A 20,139-nucleotide genomic window follows, 5' to 3' on the forward strand; every position below is an offset into this window, starting at 1 on the left:
AAGTTAAGGACATGCTTGAAGCACATGCCTTCGGTAAAGAAGAAAGCAGCTGGACAACAGTCATTACTATCTAGGTTCTGCAAAACTTTCACAACCAGCACATTAAGCCTCCAGCAAATTCCTAATGAAAGATCTGATATTGTCATTAGGGTGTCATTAATCTCGATGTAGAATTTGCTGAAGCATTGTTTCACTCATGCAGTTCAGGTAACTCATGCTTTATATATATATATATATATGCTTGCTTATAATTATCCAACCTTTTGTTGCTTTGATAGCTGGAGGAGATGATTTCTTTTCTATATAACATAATGTTGATAGTTTACTATTATTAAATGCACAACTGAATATTTTGTTACATGTCAAAGAGTATGTTGTATAAAATTACAACTGACCTTTTGACTGGCAGCAAGCTGAGGGAAATGTCAATGTTGCTTGCCAGACCAATTGATCATACATTGGGATATTGGGACAACCATTAATATTAAAATAATAAAATTACAATGTCATCAGGCATTGCTTGATGATTGTAATACTCATCTTGAATGAAAAACAAATGATTGAAAGTTGCTAAAAAATAAAATTGTGGTTGACACATATGACACAAGGGGGAAAACAAAAGAAGATGCATGATATTGTAATGCTACTTAGTTCATGATCACTAAAATTTTGAAGGGAGGGAGGGGTAGAGGCAGACTACTTGCATGTTAGAATGATAAATAATAAATAACAAGAACCAAATCACCCAAGAAAGTAACTTGCTTTTTTCTTCTCTAGACTGTAGGGCATGGGTAAAAGCTTTCTGGTTTTCTTTGGACAGGGCTTTTGCCCGAAACATCGATTTTCCTGCTCCTCGGATGCTGCCAGACCTGCTATGCTTTTCCAGCACCACTCTGATCTAAACTCTGGTTTCCAGCATCTGCAGTCCTCATTTTTGCCTCGTTGCTTTAATGCCCCAATGCCGGGGCTTGCCTTTCTCAGGCTTTGTCAACCATGGTCTGGAACTAATGTCTACTGGGGTTAGGTTGATGATTGAAATTACAGTGATTCCTATCAGGTCAGGTAGAGCAGACCTCAAATGTGATTCACATCACTGCCAGCAGGTGTAGGAGGAACAAGAACCCCTTTATTCGATTCTCTTCTCGGATATCGGTACCATCCATTTCCCCTCGATACCATTCCCTGATTTTTAGAGTTCAAAGTATTTATTATACTTATTTTACTAATTTAACTCAGGGACAGAATTAATCTGCACGTGGAGAGGCATGGATTAATCAAAAACAGTTAGCATGGTTTTGTTTAGGGCAGATAATGTCTGAACATCATGATTTAATTGTTCAAGGTGGTGAATGGGTGTGTATATGATGGTAATACATTTGACACAGTCTACTACTTGGACTTCAGCAAGACTTTTGATAAGGTTCCAATGGGAGAGTGATAGCAAAAGTAAGCCCCCATGGGATCCAAGGAGAGTTGCAAACTGGATCTAGAATTGGCTGAGTGGAAGGAAGCAAAGGGTGATTGTCAAGGGGTTATTTTGTGATGGGAAGCCTGTGTCCAGTGGGATCCCACAGAGGTCAGAGCTTTTACCATTTCTGGTACAGATGAATGATTTAAGTTAAATGTAGGACAGTCGATCAGTAAGTTCATGGATGATACAAAAATTGGTGGCGTGTAAACAGTGAGGAGGATAGTCTTAGAGTACCAGAGGATACAGATGGGCTGATCAGTGATGAATAGAATTCAATGCAGTTATGCAAACGGTGATGTATTTGGGCAGTAGAAACAAGGTAAGGGAATCCAGGATAAAGAATAGAACCCTGGGGAGCGATGTGGATCAGAAGATCCTGGTGTGCATGTCCACTGGCCCCTTAAGATAGCAGGACAGGTAGATAAAATGGTTACGAAAGCACGTGGGATACATGCCTATATTAGCCAAGATACAGAATTTAAGGGCAAAGAGGTTATGTTGGAATTGTATAACATGTTGGTGAGGCCACAGCTCGAGTATTATGTGCAATTCTGGAAGCTGCATTATAGGAGAGAATGGATTGCATTGGAGAGTGTATGGAAGTGATTTACTCTGATATTGCCTGGGCTGGACAGTTAGTTATGAAGAGAGATTGAGTAGACTGCGGTTGTTTCCCAGTAGAGTAGACTGAGGGAAGACAGGATTGACATGTATAAAATAATCAGGGACATAGATATTCCAGGAAGAGACTTTTCCCCTTGATAGAAGGATCAATGACTGCTAGGCATAGATTTAAGCTAGCAGGCAGGAGGGTTAGAGGGGATGGGAGGAAATCATAATCCAAAGGAAAAGTAGAGGGAGAAACATTTATGGCATTTAAGAAAGGTTTAGATGTACACTTGCAATGCCGGGGAACACAAGGCTATGGGCCAAATGCTGGAAAAGAGATTAGAATAGTTAGGTGCTAGTTTTTGACAGGCACAGATTTGATGAGATGAAGGGCCCTTTTCTGTGCTGTAATTCTCTCTGACTCTAAATTGAGTCAGATTTTGCTGTAGGGAAGATCTCACAGCTTTCCAGTTTGTTAGATTTATCAAAGTATTTTTAGGGTTTAACATTTCTTGTCCACAGAAATACTGGAAGGTTAAATACTGATAATGGTACAGCAAAAGAGCAAATGCATATTTGGGCCAAACTGTGTATGATGGGAGGTTTAGTGATATTATCACAAGACTGTTAATCCAGAGACCCAGATAATGATCTGGGGACCAAGGGTTCAAATCCTGCCAAGGCAAATGGTAGAATATGAACTCAAAATTAAAAAACACTGGCATTAAGAGTCTAATGATGACTATGAATCCGTGGTCGATTGTGACCCAAATGAGTTTTCCAGCAATGTCCTTTAGGGAAGGAAACTGCCATCCTTACCTGGACTGGCGTACATGTGACTCCACACCTACAACAATGTTTTGACTTTTAACTGCTGATGGGCAATAAGGAATGGGCAATAAATTTTGGTCAAGCTAGCGATGCCCTCATGCCATGAATGAATAAAAAAACTCCTTTAATCCACATTTCTCATTGATAAAGAATAAACAAAGCAAAGGCCAAGGAATGTAAAACAGTGTGAAAGAACAAAATGGTTAAGTCAGAAAAAATACAAAATTTTACATATTTTAAATCTCCCATGCTTATTCAGAACTTAAAGAAATGCGTACAAACATTTATAATTTTTCAGATTCGGGGCAGGAGAAGTTGATTGGCAACTATCAATAATTATCACATTGTTCAATGGTTTTATATATAATGCTAATTACTCAAGTTATCTTTCTGTGGTGTTTTTAATGGGAAATTAATATGCAAATACAGCAACATTACAGCAAGATTGTAAGGGAGCAGTTAACAACAAATTAGCGCAGACTGTCCAGCAACTTATGGTAATTCACATATACAGAGTATTCCTCTTTGCGACAAATTGTGAGGTGAATGAGGGTGTGTGTTATTCAGAAACGTTATTCTTTTTAGCAAAATCCAACCATTTATTTTCCTCTGACTTGTAATGTGTATTTATGTATGCCACATTTAAAGCTTTTTGACTACTTATCATAGGAGGTTTTGGATTAATTTATATTGATTTAAATTTATCTTACAAGGTATTAAATATCCAGCTTTACAGGAATGCTGGTTAGATTGAATCTAAGTAGCTGAATATAATATTGCTTCTCTGTTATCACATTGGTTAGCAGTGATTGAAGTTTATTAAGAAATTAAATTAAACTTTCTCACTTATTTTGCTGAAGTGACTTTACATAATAAAGCTAAGGGCATTCCCACTCTAAGAGATGCCGAGGCAGAACTGTAAACCTTCCAACAGATGAAACTGTCTCATGAAGCTTGCACCAATTTTTGGAAAGCTACAAGGAATCAGACAGATCTAAAATAAGTTGTCTCTATCACCAGAATTTATGAGAATTAAAGAAAGGGAAATAAAGACGCATATTTACCAGGTCCGATTTGGAGGGAGGTTTTGGGTCAATGTATCTCTATTGAATAGCAAGGACAGATGATTAGATTCCTTTTGTGTTGTTGGAGATGACCATTGTCTGGCAGTTGTGCGATGGGAATATGACTTTTGACTTCCTAGTTAAGCATGAATATTTTCTCGGTCTTGCTGCATATGAACATGGACTGCTTGGGGCAAGAGCAAGTTTAGTTACCAGCGAATGACTTTCCTTGACAAATGAGAGGATATTTTGTGCAAATTATTTTTCCATGGTTAACTATGTGAATGGATAGATTGAACCACATTGAAAGTTGCTCTGTAATTTGAACCATAGAATAGGGAATGATAAATATTTGATACCTGCTTTTTTTGGTGATATAGGAGCTATCTTCTCTTTGGTAGGTTCTACAATACAAAGACAAAAAAGACAATGGTTTCAGGAATTTATTTTTAAATGTACTAGTAAAACATAAAAGGTACATCAAAATAAAAGCAAATAAATGTTGTTTTGGCTGAGGGAATTGTATCAGTTAACAGCAAACAATAATCTGAACGCAATTTTGCAGTTGCTGTCAGATTCATGAAACCTCTTGCATTGTTCTTCCTTTGATGTCACAAATCCACTGTTTTCTATGAAACAAATGATACATCCAATGACAAGTATCCTAGCAACAGAGTTAGAACTGTAATTTAAGTTTTAAAATGATCCTCCTTTACATAATATAATTACAAGATAGAGCACCATGCTTCGTAGCAAACGTCTGCAAATGATTTTTTTATTTAAGTTAGACCACAGTTTAAAGTTTGTGGCAGTCTGGAAGCAATAGTAAACATTAAAATATTATAGTAAAAATGTTGGTAAATGAGCATACATTGAACAGTTATGAAATTCTTGGTTACGATTGTAATTATTTATCAAACACAAAATATTCAATGGAAGGTGAAACTATTTTAGGTCCTGTCGGCCATTAGGTAAATGTAAGACTACTTGTATTAAAAGTCTCAATGCAAGATTTAGAATAAAGCTGTTTATTTTGCTGCTGTAAAACATTAAAATAGCTTTCGGTTTTGGTAGAACTCAGCCTCACATTGAAACCCAAGTTCAGAGATACAGTGAGCCACATTTTTGCACCAGGAGACACAAAAATGGGCAGTGAATGTGTCTGATTTTCATGTGTACCCTGGCAGTCACTAGCAAGAACACAACAGAACATGAAAAACGCAACACCCTTTTAAATAACAAATGATATATGACAGTGTGTAAAACTGAAAAATGATGATAATGGAAGAAAATAAAACCAACCATAAAATAATAAAAACCTTACACAGAATCCATGACTGGCACAAATTAAAAGCATTTTTAAACAAATCTACTGCTACATTTCATGCTTTTAAAATGATATATTTACTTGCTGCTGGTTTTGCTGCTTGAGATTTCTCTTTCTCTGTAGTGAACAAAAATGAAAGAGATTTATTAAAGTTTAAAACGTACATTAACAAGCTATTAAAGAAAGAAATCTGGCAATTGAACAACAGATTGATTGTATGCAGTGCATATTTACCATTTTAAAATATTTTTCTGTATTTTTAATTGTGGACTGAAATAGTAAAAGAACCGTTTTAAGAACCAACGGTCATTGAGGGACTGCCGCATGTTTTGAAAAGCAAGTAACCTCACACTCAGCGTAGACACTGTTTACACAGCTACTGGTTCAAGTAATAGTGGAGAAGGTTTATAGATCAAACTGGAGGCTGCATACAAATTGAGATTATGCTGGTAAATAGTAGTCGATTAGTCTGTGGACTAGTGACCAGTTATCAATGACAAAGGCCTTACATCTGCTAACAACAAAGTAATTGGTTCCTTGGTAGCTGATCAGCTTGGGCTGTGAACAAGATAGAGACAAGATATCCAATCTCCTCAAATTCAGAGGTTGTTTCTTTTTTCTGGAGAAACAACTTTTTCAGTCTTATAAGTTTGAACAAAATCAGTTTACTTTTTCTTTAAGAGTTGCAATAAGCTGAGATTTTTAATTAATAAGTCAAGACCAATGTGAACCAGTCACTCTGTGTCTCCTGAAAACAAATGAAATCATCTGGAGAAGGAAGATCAAGAAACAAAGCTTTGATCAGCACAAATATCATTTCACCAAATCCTGTAAACAGGGACAACTGAACTACTTCCCTAGTTGTTCCCTCTATGCATAGTCTGTCTGTCTGTCTGGATGTGTGTATAAGAGGAGTTTATAAGAAGGTTAGAGTACTATATGCTAATGGCTCATTATTGTTTACCACAAATAGAATCTACTAATTTGTAATAAATATAATTTTTGTTAAATACAGAAACCTGATCCATGCTTACTATCAGCCTGGGACTAAAAGGCAGTTATGTTGGGGAATTATATGCACTTTTCAAAATTGTGAACACTTGCGACGACACTGAGAATGCAATGCTTGATTTTCAGCATGCTCCCCAGTGAGGTATAACAAGTGGCTATAGATTTCAACCAGTCAAGATTGATTTGGGCTTCCAGGGAATGGGGGGTGTTGGGTGGTGGGGAAAAATTGGGTCCTCATTCAAAATCATTCAGTTTCCTGAAGGGTCCTGGAAGGGGCCAGTGTTCAGCTGCACATACTTTCTGAAAGTCCTTCCACAGAAGAGAAATGGCCCACTAGTAGTCTGTGAGAGTCCCTTTTCCCCACAAGGTGCGATCTTCTGTTTTTGAAAGCTAGTTGATGAAGGAAGATTCTAGATCCAATCTTTGCTTGACCTCATACTTATTTACAAAGTGAAACTCTTCAAACACCCCTCCTAACTCAACCACAACACACCTTCAGTTTCTTCATGCCATTTTGAAATCAATTTTTAAAAATTAACGTAAATTAAAGATGACAGACTCTTAAAGAGGCATTGTAACTCAAACCAAATCTAGACTCAAGTTCCACCAAATGACATTGTGTAGTGCTCAAGTAAAATCCCAATTAATATCTTTCACTAGTATAAATGCAACCCGATTAATTTACAATTAACATATCCTCCTGTACCACATTCCGATTGTTGTCTAGTTCGGTTTACAACATAGCTAGACCGAGCGCACTCTTGGGGACTGGTTCAGGTCCACATCTGGCACCTTTCCCTGCGGCTGCAGGAGGTGCAAAGTCTGCCCTCTTACCTCCATCCATTGCTCCTGATGTGGTCTCCTCTACATCAGAGAGACCAAGTGCAAATTTGGGAACCGGTTCGGGGATCATCTACAGTCCGTACACACTAATCAACCCCAACTTCCAGTTGCCAACCATTTGAACTCCCCCTCCCACTCCCTCGATGGCATGTCCATCCTGGGCCTACACCACCGCTAACACAAGGCCACACACAAACTGGAGGAAGACCACTTCATTTTCCGCCTTGGGAGCTTACAAACTTATAGCCTAACATAAAATTCACCAGTTTCCAAATCTCCCCAACTCCACTCCCCATCTCATTCCAGGTCCAGCTGCAGGGAAAGGTGCCAGATGTGGACCTGAACCAGTCCCCAAGAGTGCGCTCGGTCTAGCTATGTTGTAAATCCTCTCTGCACCACCCCTTGACCTGACCTATTGTTCATCTTCCTTCCCACCTCTCCGCTCCACCCTTCTCACTGACCAATCACAATCACTTCCTACCTGCATCCACCCTATCGCCATCCCACCCACCTTGCACCAGCCCCTTGCCCTCTTTCTGTTTATTTCTCAGCCCCCTTCCCCCCTCCCAGTTCCAACCTGAAATGTGGACTCTCCTGCTCCTCTGATGCTGCTTGAACTGCAGTGCTTTTTCCAGCTCCACACTTTATTGACTCTGACTTTCACAGTCTCCAAATAGCTAGGTTATTGTATTTCCACAATGAACAATGAAGGGCTTATGTCCGAAACATCGATTCTCCTGCTCCTCGGATGCTGCCTGACCCGCTGTGCTTTCCCAGCACCACACTCATGACTCTAATCTCCGGCATCTGTAGTCCTCACTTTCTCTAATGAACAAGGGGGCACTTATCTGATGCTCACAATTCATTATCTCCTTGTAAGTAAAGCTCAGATCTCAAAATGTCACATGCCTCAAATGCACAACGTAAGTAACTAGTAGATTGATTTTCTTAACTATTTTGAATATCTGCCTAGTAAGATAGCTTTGCAATTCCACACTGTTGTAGATGCAGTTTCTATTTACAAATAAAACAGGTAATCATTTTTTGAGAGCAAAAGAGAGTCATCAGTATTCTGAAATATTTTTCCTTCAATTTTTTGGATATCCTTTGTACTTTGGCCCTTTTCCCAAGGAACAACTTTTTCACAGTGAGGATGGTGTATGTATGGAATGAGCTGCCAGAGGAAGTGGTGCAGGCTGGTACAATTACAACATTTAAAAAAGCATCTGGATGGGTACATAAATAGGAAGGGCCAAGTGCTGGCAAATGGGACTAGATTAATTTAGGATATCTGGTTGGCATGGACGAGTTGGACCGAAGCCTGTATGACTCTATAGTTTTAAGTTCGGAGTTGAGACATTACAATGAGAAGAATTTGGTGTTGCAGTTTTATATTTCTGGGCCATACACTTGCAAAGCACTTGGGCCAATATATTAAAAATTATAGTGCATGGTTATTGTCAAAATCAACTGGGATAGTTGGAAGTAAGCAGTATGTGAGCCTCAGCTGTAAGAAAAGATTCAATCAAGATTTCTACAGCGTGGAGCATCTTTCCGTAGTGATATGTGATGATCTTCCCAGACAATTCTGAACTGGTTTCTTACTGGTTCTGAGGATAGGAGATCCCCTTGGAGATTTAGACAGTAGTGAGGAGATGTGTATGACTCTGCCAAATTCTGCATTATGACCTGAACTGCACTGCTCTCACTGTGATAATGAACATGATCATTGCACTCAACTCTTATATCATGGAGAAATTTTTCAAGTATGTGATCTTCATTTGTTGGCCAGGTTCATCTTTGTGAAATGCACTTTACAGGAGAGCTGGGAAATTCATCCTTTGGAATAGTGAGATGTAATCCATGGCACACATGTTACATTTCCATGTCTTAAGGAAAACATTGGTAAACATGCTAATCTTAGGCTGCTACTCCCTAAAGCACGGATTGCATGTAAGGACATGCAGAAGATTTTTCTAATGTAATACACACTTCAAAAATAAATGTCAATATTTATTTTAATGTATACTTTTACCTACCTAGTTTTACTGGAGCAGCATCTTTTTTCTTTGGTGTTACATCTGGTTCTAAAAGAGGAAAAATGAAGTCAACCTTTAAATACATCATTTGGAATAGTTAGGCCAATGTAATGTTCAATAATTAGATATAAATAAACACATCCCAGAATTATCAAGGAACAATCACATCACAATAAATCGTCAACTGTATCTGCAATTAAACAAATAGAATGATAATATCAAAATCATTCTGAGAAATGCTGATGAAAACTAACAGATGAATTAATGAGAATTTAAACCAATAAAAATATACGTGCCAAAAATGAGTAGAACAGTTCAGAAGTACAAAAGGGTAGGAGCTTTTAATGAGCTTTAAGATGTGCTGACTGATAGGAACAGGGACAATCACTTCGTGTAACATGAATGCCTATGTTTTAAGCTGGATAGGAAACTTAGATAGCAACAAAGGTAGTTCAGCTCCATCTCAATCGTTTGGTAGGTTTTTTTAAAAAAAACTCTTTGTGGCTCCTTAACTGTTTTGTCTCTCCTTTTAGATCAGCTACATGAACAGCAGTGACTTGACTGCTGGAGTGAAGTGAATTTTTAGATCAGCAATGATGGCAATAGCCCAACATCTAGACGTAGTAATGCCCTGCTGCTCAAACCTGTTCTTTGTTGAAAATGGATAAAGTTATCAATCCATGATAAAATTTTAATGCTATTGATTGCATTGAATGTTCCTCATTAATATAACAGTCATTTTATTCTGAAAAGGGAAGGACGCTTGAGAACTGAACTGAAATTTCAACAGCCAGTAATTTCAGTAAAACAAATCTCCTGTTCCAAGAAATGAAATTGTGTGCAGATCCCTGTCTCATACTGGAAACTCACATCAGTAAATCATACATAAGGCCTGTAATGATACATGTGTCAGAAGACTCTGTTTTCAGATCTGGGCTCAGCTTACAATTGAATAGTTTGAATTAACAGATTTTGTGACCCAAATGGACCCCCTGTGTGTATGTGTATGTGAGGGAGCAAGTGAATCTGTGTGTGTATGTGAGTGGGAGGGTGTATGTATGTTTGTGAGGCCTTTTTGAACACAAATTTTCCATGGTCAGCTGATATGCAGGGCTTTCAAGTGGGATAGATTTTATAATAGCTTTGGCACTAATTAAACTGAGTTCATAATCCCACCACCTTTTAAAATTAAGTTTAATTAATCAGGAGAATCAAAATGACCAAGGCACAGTTTGTTTCAAAATTCTAACTGGCTCACTAACATGCTTCAGGAAAAAAATAAAACTATTGCCTCAGTTAAAATCTCACATTATGTCGTTGTTCCTTCATGATTTCTAATGGTATATGAAGCCAGTAGTTGAGCAAACAGACATTACTTTAAGACTTACAGCTAAGGAAACCATGGTGCAGGCTCGGACAGCAACCAAGTACAAACTTGGCTATTGTTAATGTGAGGGCAGTCATAAGAAGTTGCTGTGTCTGTCTTTCGATTACATCATGAGGGCAGCTTTGCAATGATTGGGCAAAGTACAGGCCACAGCTGCTGATTCCTGTCACCGATGTGCTAGTCACCAGCTAATTTTGTAAGTATAATTTCTAAATGATATTTGGGGTGATTTTGGGTCTGGGTTAGCAAATGGAGGATTTTCTGTGTGTCTGAAGTTAACAGTTAAAGGTATTTCTGTAATAACAGCAATTTATTTTTAAAAATACTGTTTATGTTTAAGCCTGGCTGTAGCATAAATGGATTTGTACATGAATGAACTTTTGTGTATTTTAAATTGTTTGCAATGCGGCAAGGTAAGTAATGGACCTTAAAGCAGATTTCTGGAATTTCTTTTAAGCTCAAGGAAAACATCCATAACTGATGTTTCACTTTTGACTTTAGGTAGATTTATTTGAGTCCCAAGAAGATCTTGGAAAAGAAAAGCTGTATAGAGCAGTGCTCCTGAGGAAGGAAAGATATAAAGGATTAGGTCTTTAGAGTGAAGGTTTAGTCCTGATTCCAAACCAGATGAAGACCTTGAAGAGGTCGCTTAAGCCGAGTTCAGTGAAGCTCAAATGTATGATAGCACCAAAAAGAAGTTATTGTATTTCCAGTTTAACAATTAAATTCCCAAATGACAAACCTACCGAAGGGTTAAATACATGGATACTAATATGAATATTATGGATCTGGGTTATAGTGGATATTTTGGGTGCTGTACCAATGAGAGGTATTTTGAGAACTTTACCGGGATGTATTATGCATTCTTAAAAGCTGTTTATTTTTCAATTTATAAAGTTGTGTTTTGGTATTAATGGGATACTTTATTACTGTATGTTTTAAATCTTTGAATTTGTATTATAAGTAGATATTTTAGGTTATTCAAAATCTGCAATATTGTGTGCTTATAAGAGTTCAGTAAGAGAACACTTCATTAAAACAAAAACAAACAATGATCTATCAAGCTAGTTCCTGTCTGGGATCTGACTTGTCCACTATTAACACCTGCTGGAATCATAATAGTCCATAGGCCGTGTGGTAGCTGTAAGCATCTGTGCCATGGATGGCACAACTCTGCATCCAGTTTTCTAATAACCCACCCCTTTCAACCTCGGAAGCGACATCTTAGCAGTTGAAGCCAATCAGGATATGTGGTCTTAAATCACCCAAACCACCTTCTTTTGCATGTTATACTATTTTTAGAGCAATTCTGTGGAAGCATCCAACAATACACTTGGTCAGTCTTTGATTGCGATTAGTTCTGGTATCAGGTTATTTGTCCCAGCATCCTTGAGAAATGATTATACAGCATTAAAACAGACCATTCAAGCTAATTGGTCTGTGGTGGTGTTTATATTCCACACAAGTCTCCTCACATCCATCTGCCTCATCTTAACTTTTCAGTTAAGCAATTCTTTTCAAAACAATCCAAGAAACCAATACCCGAAAGCAAGTTCTGATTTCTAAAGACTTTTTCAGTATAGAAATCCGGTATCCTTCTTTTCTTGAATTTCTAAGCAACTAATGTGAATCCATGGTAGCTAGTTCTGAATTTTCAAATTGGCAGAATATTTTCTCCTCATCTACCCTATTCAACATATTCAGGATTCCAAAGGGAAAAAGAAAGCAATTTGTTCAATGATTTCCAATAAATGTGATTTCTCAAATTTGGTAGCATTTAATTGACATTGCTTGTAATAACTTCTTCAATTTTATCTCTAGGTTCCTTAGTTTAGTCTACCCCATTTAGTTCATTATTTTCTAAGATACAGCCCCCGAAGGATATCATATCAAATCTACCTATGTACTGATTTCTTTTCCATAGAACTGCCCAATCTACAATACCTATTAGTGTACTTAAATTTACTAGTACGCATAGTGTGCATCTGTGCAGGTACTAACATATGGGCATTTGGCATCCCATATAATCTGACCTGTCTGGCATTATTGAACTGTTCTATTCTTCCACATACGAAGACACCAGAGAGAGGGATTTAGTGAAAAACCTATTGTTGCCAGAAATAGGAATGTGAGAGGTAGAAGGTATATTGTGCAATTAAAACCTTTGGGCCTGCACCACCATTCAACAGAGTTAGAGAGAATATTCTACCTCAACTCACCTTCCTACATTATCTCCATATTCCTTAATTTCCTTTATACCCAAACATTGCAAAACTGGGGAGGGGGGGGGTTGGCATAAATAAAACATGAATAATTGGTAGAATAGCACAAGGGCCAAGTGCCACTGGGAGAGAAAATGGTGAAAAATTGGCTGAAGTGCATTGATCTTAACATTATACTAGCTTTTCAATGTCCTGCAATCCAGTATCCTCATGTCACACACACAGTGATTACAAGTCAACATCCATCACGGGATCTAGAGGTAAACTATTTATTGGGCTAGTTTACCTGTCTCTAGTAACTCAAGTGCAGCAATATAGAGAAAAATAAGACCAGAGAACCATTGCATAAATGACTGTCTTCCTTTGCACAGGGCATGTACTTCCTGGGACACAAGGAATGAAAGTGGAAAATTCCATGCTGAATCAGGCTGGAGCATTTAAATGACATTAAAATAACAGAGGTGACGTAATAATAGCTTCTATCTCATTTCCAATATTCATGACATGGCCTGTTTCAAGATCACAGTCTAAACCTAGGGGTCAGGCAATGCAGAGAAGATTAAGAAACAGAATCAGTTGGAGAAGAGAAGAACCACAAATAATATCACTTTTTCAAAAAGATTGCTCATACAAACTTAAGACCAACTAGCAGCCAAAAGAGCCACAGAGCTGAACAGCTGCTGAAAGGAAAAAACTCAGAATAAAATCTCCTGCAGAGAAACCGCAAAAGACAACCTTAAGGCAATAAAGGCATTTTCATCCAGTAATTGGGGAAATGAGTATTATTTAAGGGGAAAAGAAAAAGTAGCTTCCCCATCCCCCAACCCACCAAATAAAAACTAGACTGCGATAATTCCTGTTATGAAACTCAGCACGATTACCTCATGACTCCAACTCACCATTTGTGCAGCGGCAGTCACCAATACATCAGGGCATGCTCCACGAGCAGCAACTGCACACACCCACATTTCCAGCAGAACCTCCAGGTCCACATCAGCGAAGCAGGGTACCAATTTCCCTCTGTACAATATTACTGAGGTAATTGGTGTGAACTGTGCAGGGCAGCTCTGGACTGCCAGCACTTGATCAGGTACACAACTTGGCTTTAAAGATGACATCAGAAATCCTGTGACAGTCTGGAAGTGACCAGTGCTTCTACTGTGGTGAGTGGAAGAACACGATGAGCAAGGCATCAAAGGTAATGAGGCAAGTCTATTAGATTTACAGCTCTTTTCAGAAATGTTGCCCGATCTGCTGAGTATTTCCAGCATGTTCTAATTACAAAACACAAGCCAACATACGTGTCAAACAGCATAATGAATAAGTGACAGACAATACCAATAAATTTCCAATAGATCAGCTCAGAGTTCTACAAGCCCTGCTCCACATCCAGTCTTAAATGAACAACAACAGCGAACAACCAAATAACTCACTGCAGGGGAAGAGAGCGCCACAAATATCCCCATTAGTGATGTGGGAGAGCCCAATATATCAGTGCAAAAGATAAGAGTGAAGTGCTTACAAAAATCTTCAACCAGAAGTATTAATTGGATGATTCATATTGGCCTCCCCCAGTGGTCTCAGCATTACAGATCCAGTCTTCAGCCAATTCAAGTTGCTGCACGTGATATCAAAAAACAGTTGGAGGCATTGGATACTCTAAAGGCTATGGGGCCTTACAATATTCCAGCAATAATACTGAAGACTTGTTGTGCCCTTAATCAAGCCGCTCACAGGTACAAACACTGGATCTCAATCAAGTGGAAAATACAATTTTTCTTGTATATCCTTTACTCAGAAAGCTGGACAAATCCACCCCATCCTTCATCAAGCAGCACAGGCTTAGCAATAACCATACTCAGTGGTGCTTAGTTTGGGTTCTTCCAGGCCCTCTCAACTCTTTACTATATTATAACTGTTGTGCAAATATAGAAGAAAAGGGGCTGAGTGCAGAGGTGGGGGGAGAGTGACAGCCCTTGACATCAAGGCCTCATTTGACCAGGTGTGGCATCAAGATACCTAAACAAATGTAGAGACATTGAGAATCTAGGGGGAAAATTTCAAAGCTGTTGGAATCAACACAAAGGACGATAGTTGTGGTTGATGGAGGGGGAGCCATTTTGGTAGGAGTTCATTGGAGTAGGCATTTTCTAATCAACCAGTCTAGAGATGTTACTAGACATACATCTGGACTAGTGGGAATGAATCTGGGCCTCCTGGCCCAGAGGTAGAAACACTGCCATTATGTCAAACAAGTCCATCGTTCAGCAGTGTAAATATTTTCCAACCAACCTATTCAGAAATGTTATGACACACCTACAGAGCAGATGGACCACTCACAACTCTTCAGGTAATGAAACAGTATGTGTTGAAATGCAACAAGAATTGGACAGTATTCATGTTTAGGCTGACAAATGGAAAATAACAGGGGCAATACACAAGTGCCATGCAATATTTGTTTCCACTACCATCACTGAATCCCTCATTATCAATATCCTGTGGAATACAATTGACCAGAAACTGAACTAAATGAGTCATGTAACATTTTATGGTTACAAGAGGTCAGAAGTTAGGAATCCTGCAGCAAGTAATTCACCTCATGACTTCCCAAAGCTTGTTCACCATCTACAAGGGAAAAGTCAGGAGTGTAATGGAAAACCTCTCACTTGCCTGGATGAGTGCAGCTCCAACAACACTCAAAAACCTTGACACCATTCAAAAGCAAGCAGCCCATTTGACTGGTACCATATCCACAAATGTTTATGCTTTTCACCATTGACACACAGCAGCAGTAGTGTCCCATCTACAAAATGCACTGCAAAAATTCAACAAGGCTTCTTAGACAGCATCTATCAAATCCATGACAAATACCACCTAGAAGGCAAGGGCAGCATACACATGGGGACACCGCATCTGCAGGTTTCCCTCCAAGCTAAGCACTATGTAGACTTAGAAATTTATCACAATTCCGTCCATGTCACTGGGTCAAAATCCTGGCACTCCCTCCCTAATACCTTTGTAGGCCTATCTACATCAATATGGTGTGCAGATCAAGAAGACACCTTGCCATTACCTTGTCAAGGGAGGGGCAATAAATGCTGGCCAAACCCTTATCCCATGAATGAATAGAATTTGAACCCACACTTATTAGATTTAAGCCATTACCACATGTCCCACATTGTCCTGGTCGAGATTCTTTGCAAGAGGCTTACATCCAAAGACAGAGCAATAGAAAATGATATTGCTGGAGGTCTTACAGGCCTACAGCATTAACAACCATTCTATAAAAGGCCATCTGGCTTACAGTTCCTGAAAAGGAAGCATCCAGTTGTTTGGCGAGGAAGGAATGCTGGTAGCCACTAATCGAATTTCATATTGTGGATACAATCTGTGACAAAACATATTTGGGACCTCTATCAGGTGAGATCTCAGAAAAAAAGGAGCAATATAGCACCTATTGTATTTTCATCTTTTGGTTCTGAAATATTTATTGAACTTCACATAGGATTGTTCCCTCTTCCAGATCATAAATGTAATTCTTAAAATTTCCTCCATGTATTTTCTCAAAAGTTAACATTAGCAAACCAAAAGGAGTGACCTCCTATCAAAATGAGTAATCCTTGGCAGGTCTGCTGCAGTGATATAACAATAGTTATTTAATTTTGCTTCAACAGTAAACCATGAAAATCCACAAGGATTAGTAACTGTCCTAGCAAGTTCCAGGATTTTGACTCAGTGATATTGAAGAAAGACAATACAGTTCAAACTCAGGATTATGTGTGGCTTGGAGGGGAATTTGCAGGAGGTAGTGTTCCCCCATGCATCTACACAAGAAGCATGGCGATGTGAGAGATTTTGGAGAGTGGAAGTGTTTCCAACCATTAGAAGCAAATATAGACACTTCAGATGTCTGCTGCTAACTCCATCAAATTTCCAATGATTAGTCAGACATTCACCAATTAATATGTGATAAGTGAGAGCCTACATTAATAGATGTATACTGAGGGCACTCTAAAGTGTATCCAGAGTTTGGAGTAGCTCCATGCTATGGTGATGACACAAGCCTCCTGTGGGCCACAATCTACTAATCAACAGTCTCACCAGATCCAACATTTACTTGGGTACATTGACAGAGAGAGTGCAGACCTCCAAAGTTTGGAAGTCCAAGGCCACCCTAGCTTTTTGGATCTCTTTCCCTGTTAAGTAAGAGCAAGTAAGAGTACATGGATTTGTTTAGAATGACATAATGGTTTAGTTTAAAATGGCATCATGGTTGGCACAGCTATGGTGTGCCAAAGGGCCTGTTCCTACGGTGCACGGCACCATGTTCTATGTATGGTGGCAAAGCAACATATGCTTGGCTTGGACCCTTCTGACAGATGTTCCCTAATTTTATGCTGGAAGTATTTATATCAAGTCTGCAAATTTTCAGGGTTTCAATATTCTATGACACTTATGATTCGGAGCTGGTGTTGGACTGGGGTGGACAAGGTCAGGTTCTGGATTAGTGGTGCTGGAAGAGCACAGCAGTTCAGGCAGCATCCAAGTAGCTTCGAAATCGACGTTTCAGGCAAAAGCCCTTCATCAGGCGCCAGGTTAGAGTCCAATAGGTTTATTTGAAATCATAAGCTTTTGGAGCTCTGCCCCTTCAGTTCACCTGATGAAGAGGCAGCACTTTGAAAGCTTGTGATTTCAAATAAACCTGTTGGATCGTAACCTGGTGTCATGTGACTTCTGACCTATGACACTTAAGAATTCAGTGATGCTCATTGCCAATGTTTGTTTAAGATAGGCAAACTAATAGGAACAGAATTACATCAGTGAGCTGTTGACAGTATTGCAAGTAATCCATAGCCCCAGAAAGATTATCAGACCAGGGATAAATAACTTAGTATAAAGGCTGCAGTTCTCCAAAATCACTGGCATTTTCAGCAGACCAGAAACACAGTTTGTGGCTTTTTGGTATTCTGCATTACTTCAAGATGTTCATGTGATGCCTCATAACTGAATGGCAAAGGACTAAACATCAGATTCCAGAATTAAACTCTTCTTTCCAAAAATAGGAACGCCATAACATCTTAGCACATGGTAACACTGTGATAAATTGATGCTACTATTACAGAATACTTATTAACACTACATAACTTAGAGATGGAGCTAGTTTGTAACTCAAATAGACTAACAACATAATTTAGATGCTCATGGCTCTAAACAAATTATCAAGATTTAAATTACATTTAGTTGATCCATGAACAAACAATTCAGTATTGTTAAAAAGTAAAATTCTATCTCATATTTTCCCAACGTTTGGTATTAAATCTGCTAACTTTGTGATTGGTTTGATTGCTGATCACATAGACTTTTTCTTTTTTTTTCAAAATACACTTTGATTCAAATTAATTCATAATTAAATTTTTCCTTGTAGTCAATGCAATTATTTTTAGAATTGTACTTTATTAGGTCTTTTGGAAACTGCAACTAACCCATATAATTCCAAATAAACTATCATCTCAACAGCACTAAAGCAGTGTATACTGGAAGTAGTTTTCATTTAGTGTGATAATATAACATGGCTCTTATCTGATCAGCAGCCCCTTTTTACCTCTAGGGGCAATGGTGACATCATGGAAGAGTCATAAAATTAGTCGTTGATTCAGGCTAACTCTTGAAGTGAATGCTCTGAAGACACTGGTTCAAATCCCATCACTGCAGCTGGTGAAATTTAAATTCAATTCAAAATCTGGAATTGAAATCTACAATGATTGCCATGTAACTATCATTGATTGTTATGAAACCCATTTTGTTCCCTGATGTCCTTTTGGGAAGGAAATCTTCTGTATTTGCCTGATCTGGCCAACATAAGACATAGGAGCAGAAGTAGACCACTCAGCCCATTGAGTCTGCTGTGTCATTCAATGAGATCATGGCTAATTTGGTAATCCTCAAGTCCACTTTCCTGCCTTTTTTTAATAATCCGTTTCCCTTAATAATGAAAAATCTATATCAATCTTGAATATTCTTAATTACCCAGCCTCTGCAAAAAGAACTCCACAGATTCACAACCCTCAGAGAAGAAATGAGTGACCTTTTGTTCTGAGATTATACCCTCTGTTCCTCGACTCTCCCAGAAGAGGAAACAACTTTTCCACATCTGATCAAGTCCCTGAAGAATCATACATTCAATAAGGTTGCCTCTCATTGTTCGAAATTCCAATGAGCATAGGCCCAACCTACTTAACCTTTCCTCATAAAACAGTGCTTCCATACCTGATATCAGTCCAATCAACTTCTCGAGACAACGTCCAATGCCAGTAACTCATTTCTTAGATAAAGGGTACAAGACTGTCCCAACTGTGGTCTCACTGGTACCTTCAGTCCCATAGCAAACAAGTTGACCTTTAACTGCTTTTTGGAAAAGTCCTAGCAATCCACTTTTCTCAAGGGTAAGAAGGGATAGACAACAAATGTTGACACTGCCAATGAAACCCATACTCCATTGTAAGAGCAAACATTGCCCCTGTTTTTATTTCCATTGTTGTATGATTGCACAACATAAGGATAAGTTCATTCAGTCCAGCATTGCTTCTTGCAATTCCAGATCCTGAAACTGAGAAGATATAGTGGTGCCTGATTTTCAGAAAGTAGAGTACATAGGCTGAGCTTTACAGTGTAATCAATGCCCGTGTGCATCATTGTGGACATAGAATTCTACTGGAGACAGCACAACTATTGTGCAATGTGATTAGTAAGTCTCCGATATTAGCTCATGTTCCACATATTCTATTTAGAGTGTATGCTAAATGGAAGCAACACTATGAAAGATTAATTTAGAGAGAGGTAAATTAGAGGTGCCCCACTAATATAGAGCTGTTCAGTTATCTTATTCATTCCATCAGTGCCTCGATTCAAAGTTTTCTGACTGTTTTCAAACAATATTTCTGGAGTTACTCTCTTTCTGTAAGGATCTATCGCCTTCTGCCCACATTTCAATCAATGCTGTTTTAACTTAAGAAATTGGGTGAAGTATTCCCAGTGGCAGAACAGTCGACATTTAAGGCTCAGATTTAGGTTTATTCACTAAAGTATTAGAGGCCACATAAAACTAATTATCATCATCTGCAATATAGTGCCTGAAATGGTGGTGGAAATAATTTAATACATTCAAATTGGAAATGCGCAAATACTTGAAAGAAATAAAGTTACAGGACAGCAGAATGAATGCAGGAGCTATCAGGACAATGCTTCCAAACAGCTAGTATAGGGACACTGGACTAAATGGCCTCCTTTGCTGCTATATCATCCTATGATTCTTTGATCGAGAAGCAGGAAAATAAA

The 20,139-nt window shown here is 38.5% G+C and overlaps 1 protein-coding gene across 42 annotated transcripts in view; it reads right to left on the bottom strand.

Annotated features, from left to right (window-relative positions):
• trdn (triadin) overlaps positions 1–20,139 on the bottom strand; it is a 446,963-nt gene that overhangs the window by 204,029 nt on the left and 222,795 nt on the right. For all 42 annotated transcript variants that reach the window (XR_011954524.1, XR_011954519.1, XR_011954525.1 and 39 more), the window contains 4 exons: positions 9,196–9,243; positions 5,384–5,419; positions 4,335–4,379; positions 261–299 (listed from right to left, as the gene is read on the bottom strand). Coding sequence is in view for 33 of the 42 variants with exons in the window: in XM_072555968.1 (XP_072412069.1) it covers positions 261–299; positions 4,335–4,379; positions 5,384–5,419; positions 9,196–9,243 (168 nt within the window). In the remaining 9 variants the exon portion in view is untranslated. The remainder of the gene's footprint in view (positions 1–260; positions 300–4,334; positions 4,380–5,383; positions 5,420–9,195; positions 9,244–20,139) is intronic.

The sequence above is a fragment of the Chiloscyllium punctatum genome, chromosome 3 (genome assembly GCF_047496795.1).
Source record: "Chiloscyllium punctatum isolate Juve2018m chromosome 3, sChiPun1.3, whole genome shotgun sequence".
Lineage (NCBI taxonomy): Eukaryota > Metazoa > Chordata > Chondrichthyes > Orectolobiformes > Hemiscylliidae > Chiloscyllium > Chiloscyllium punctatum.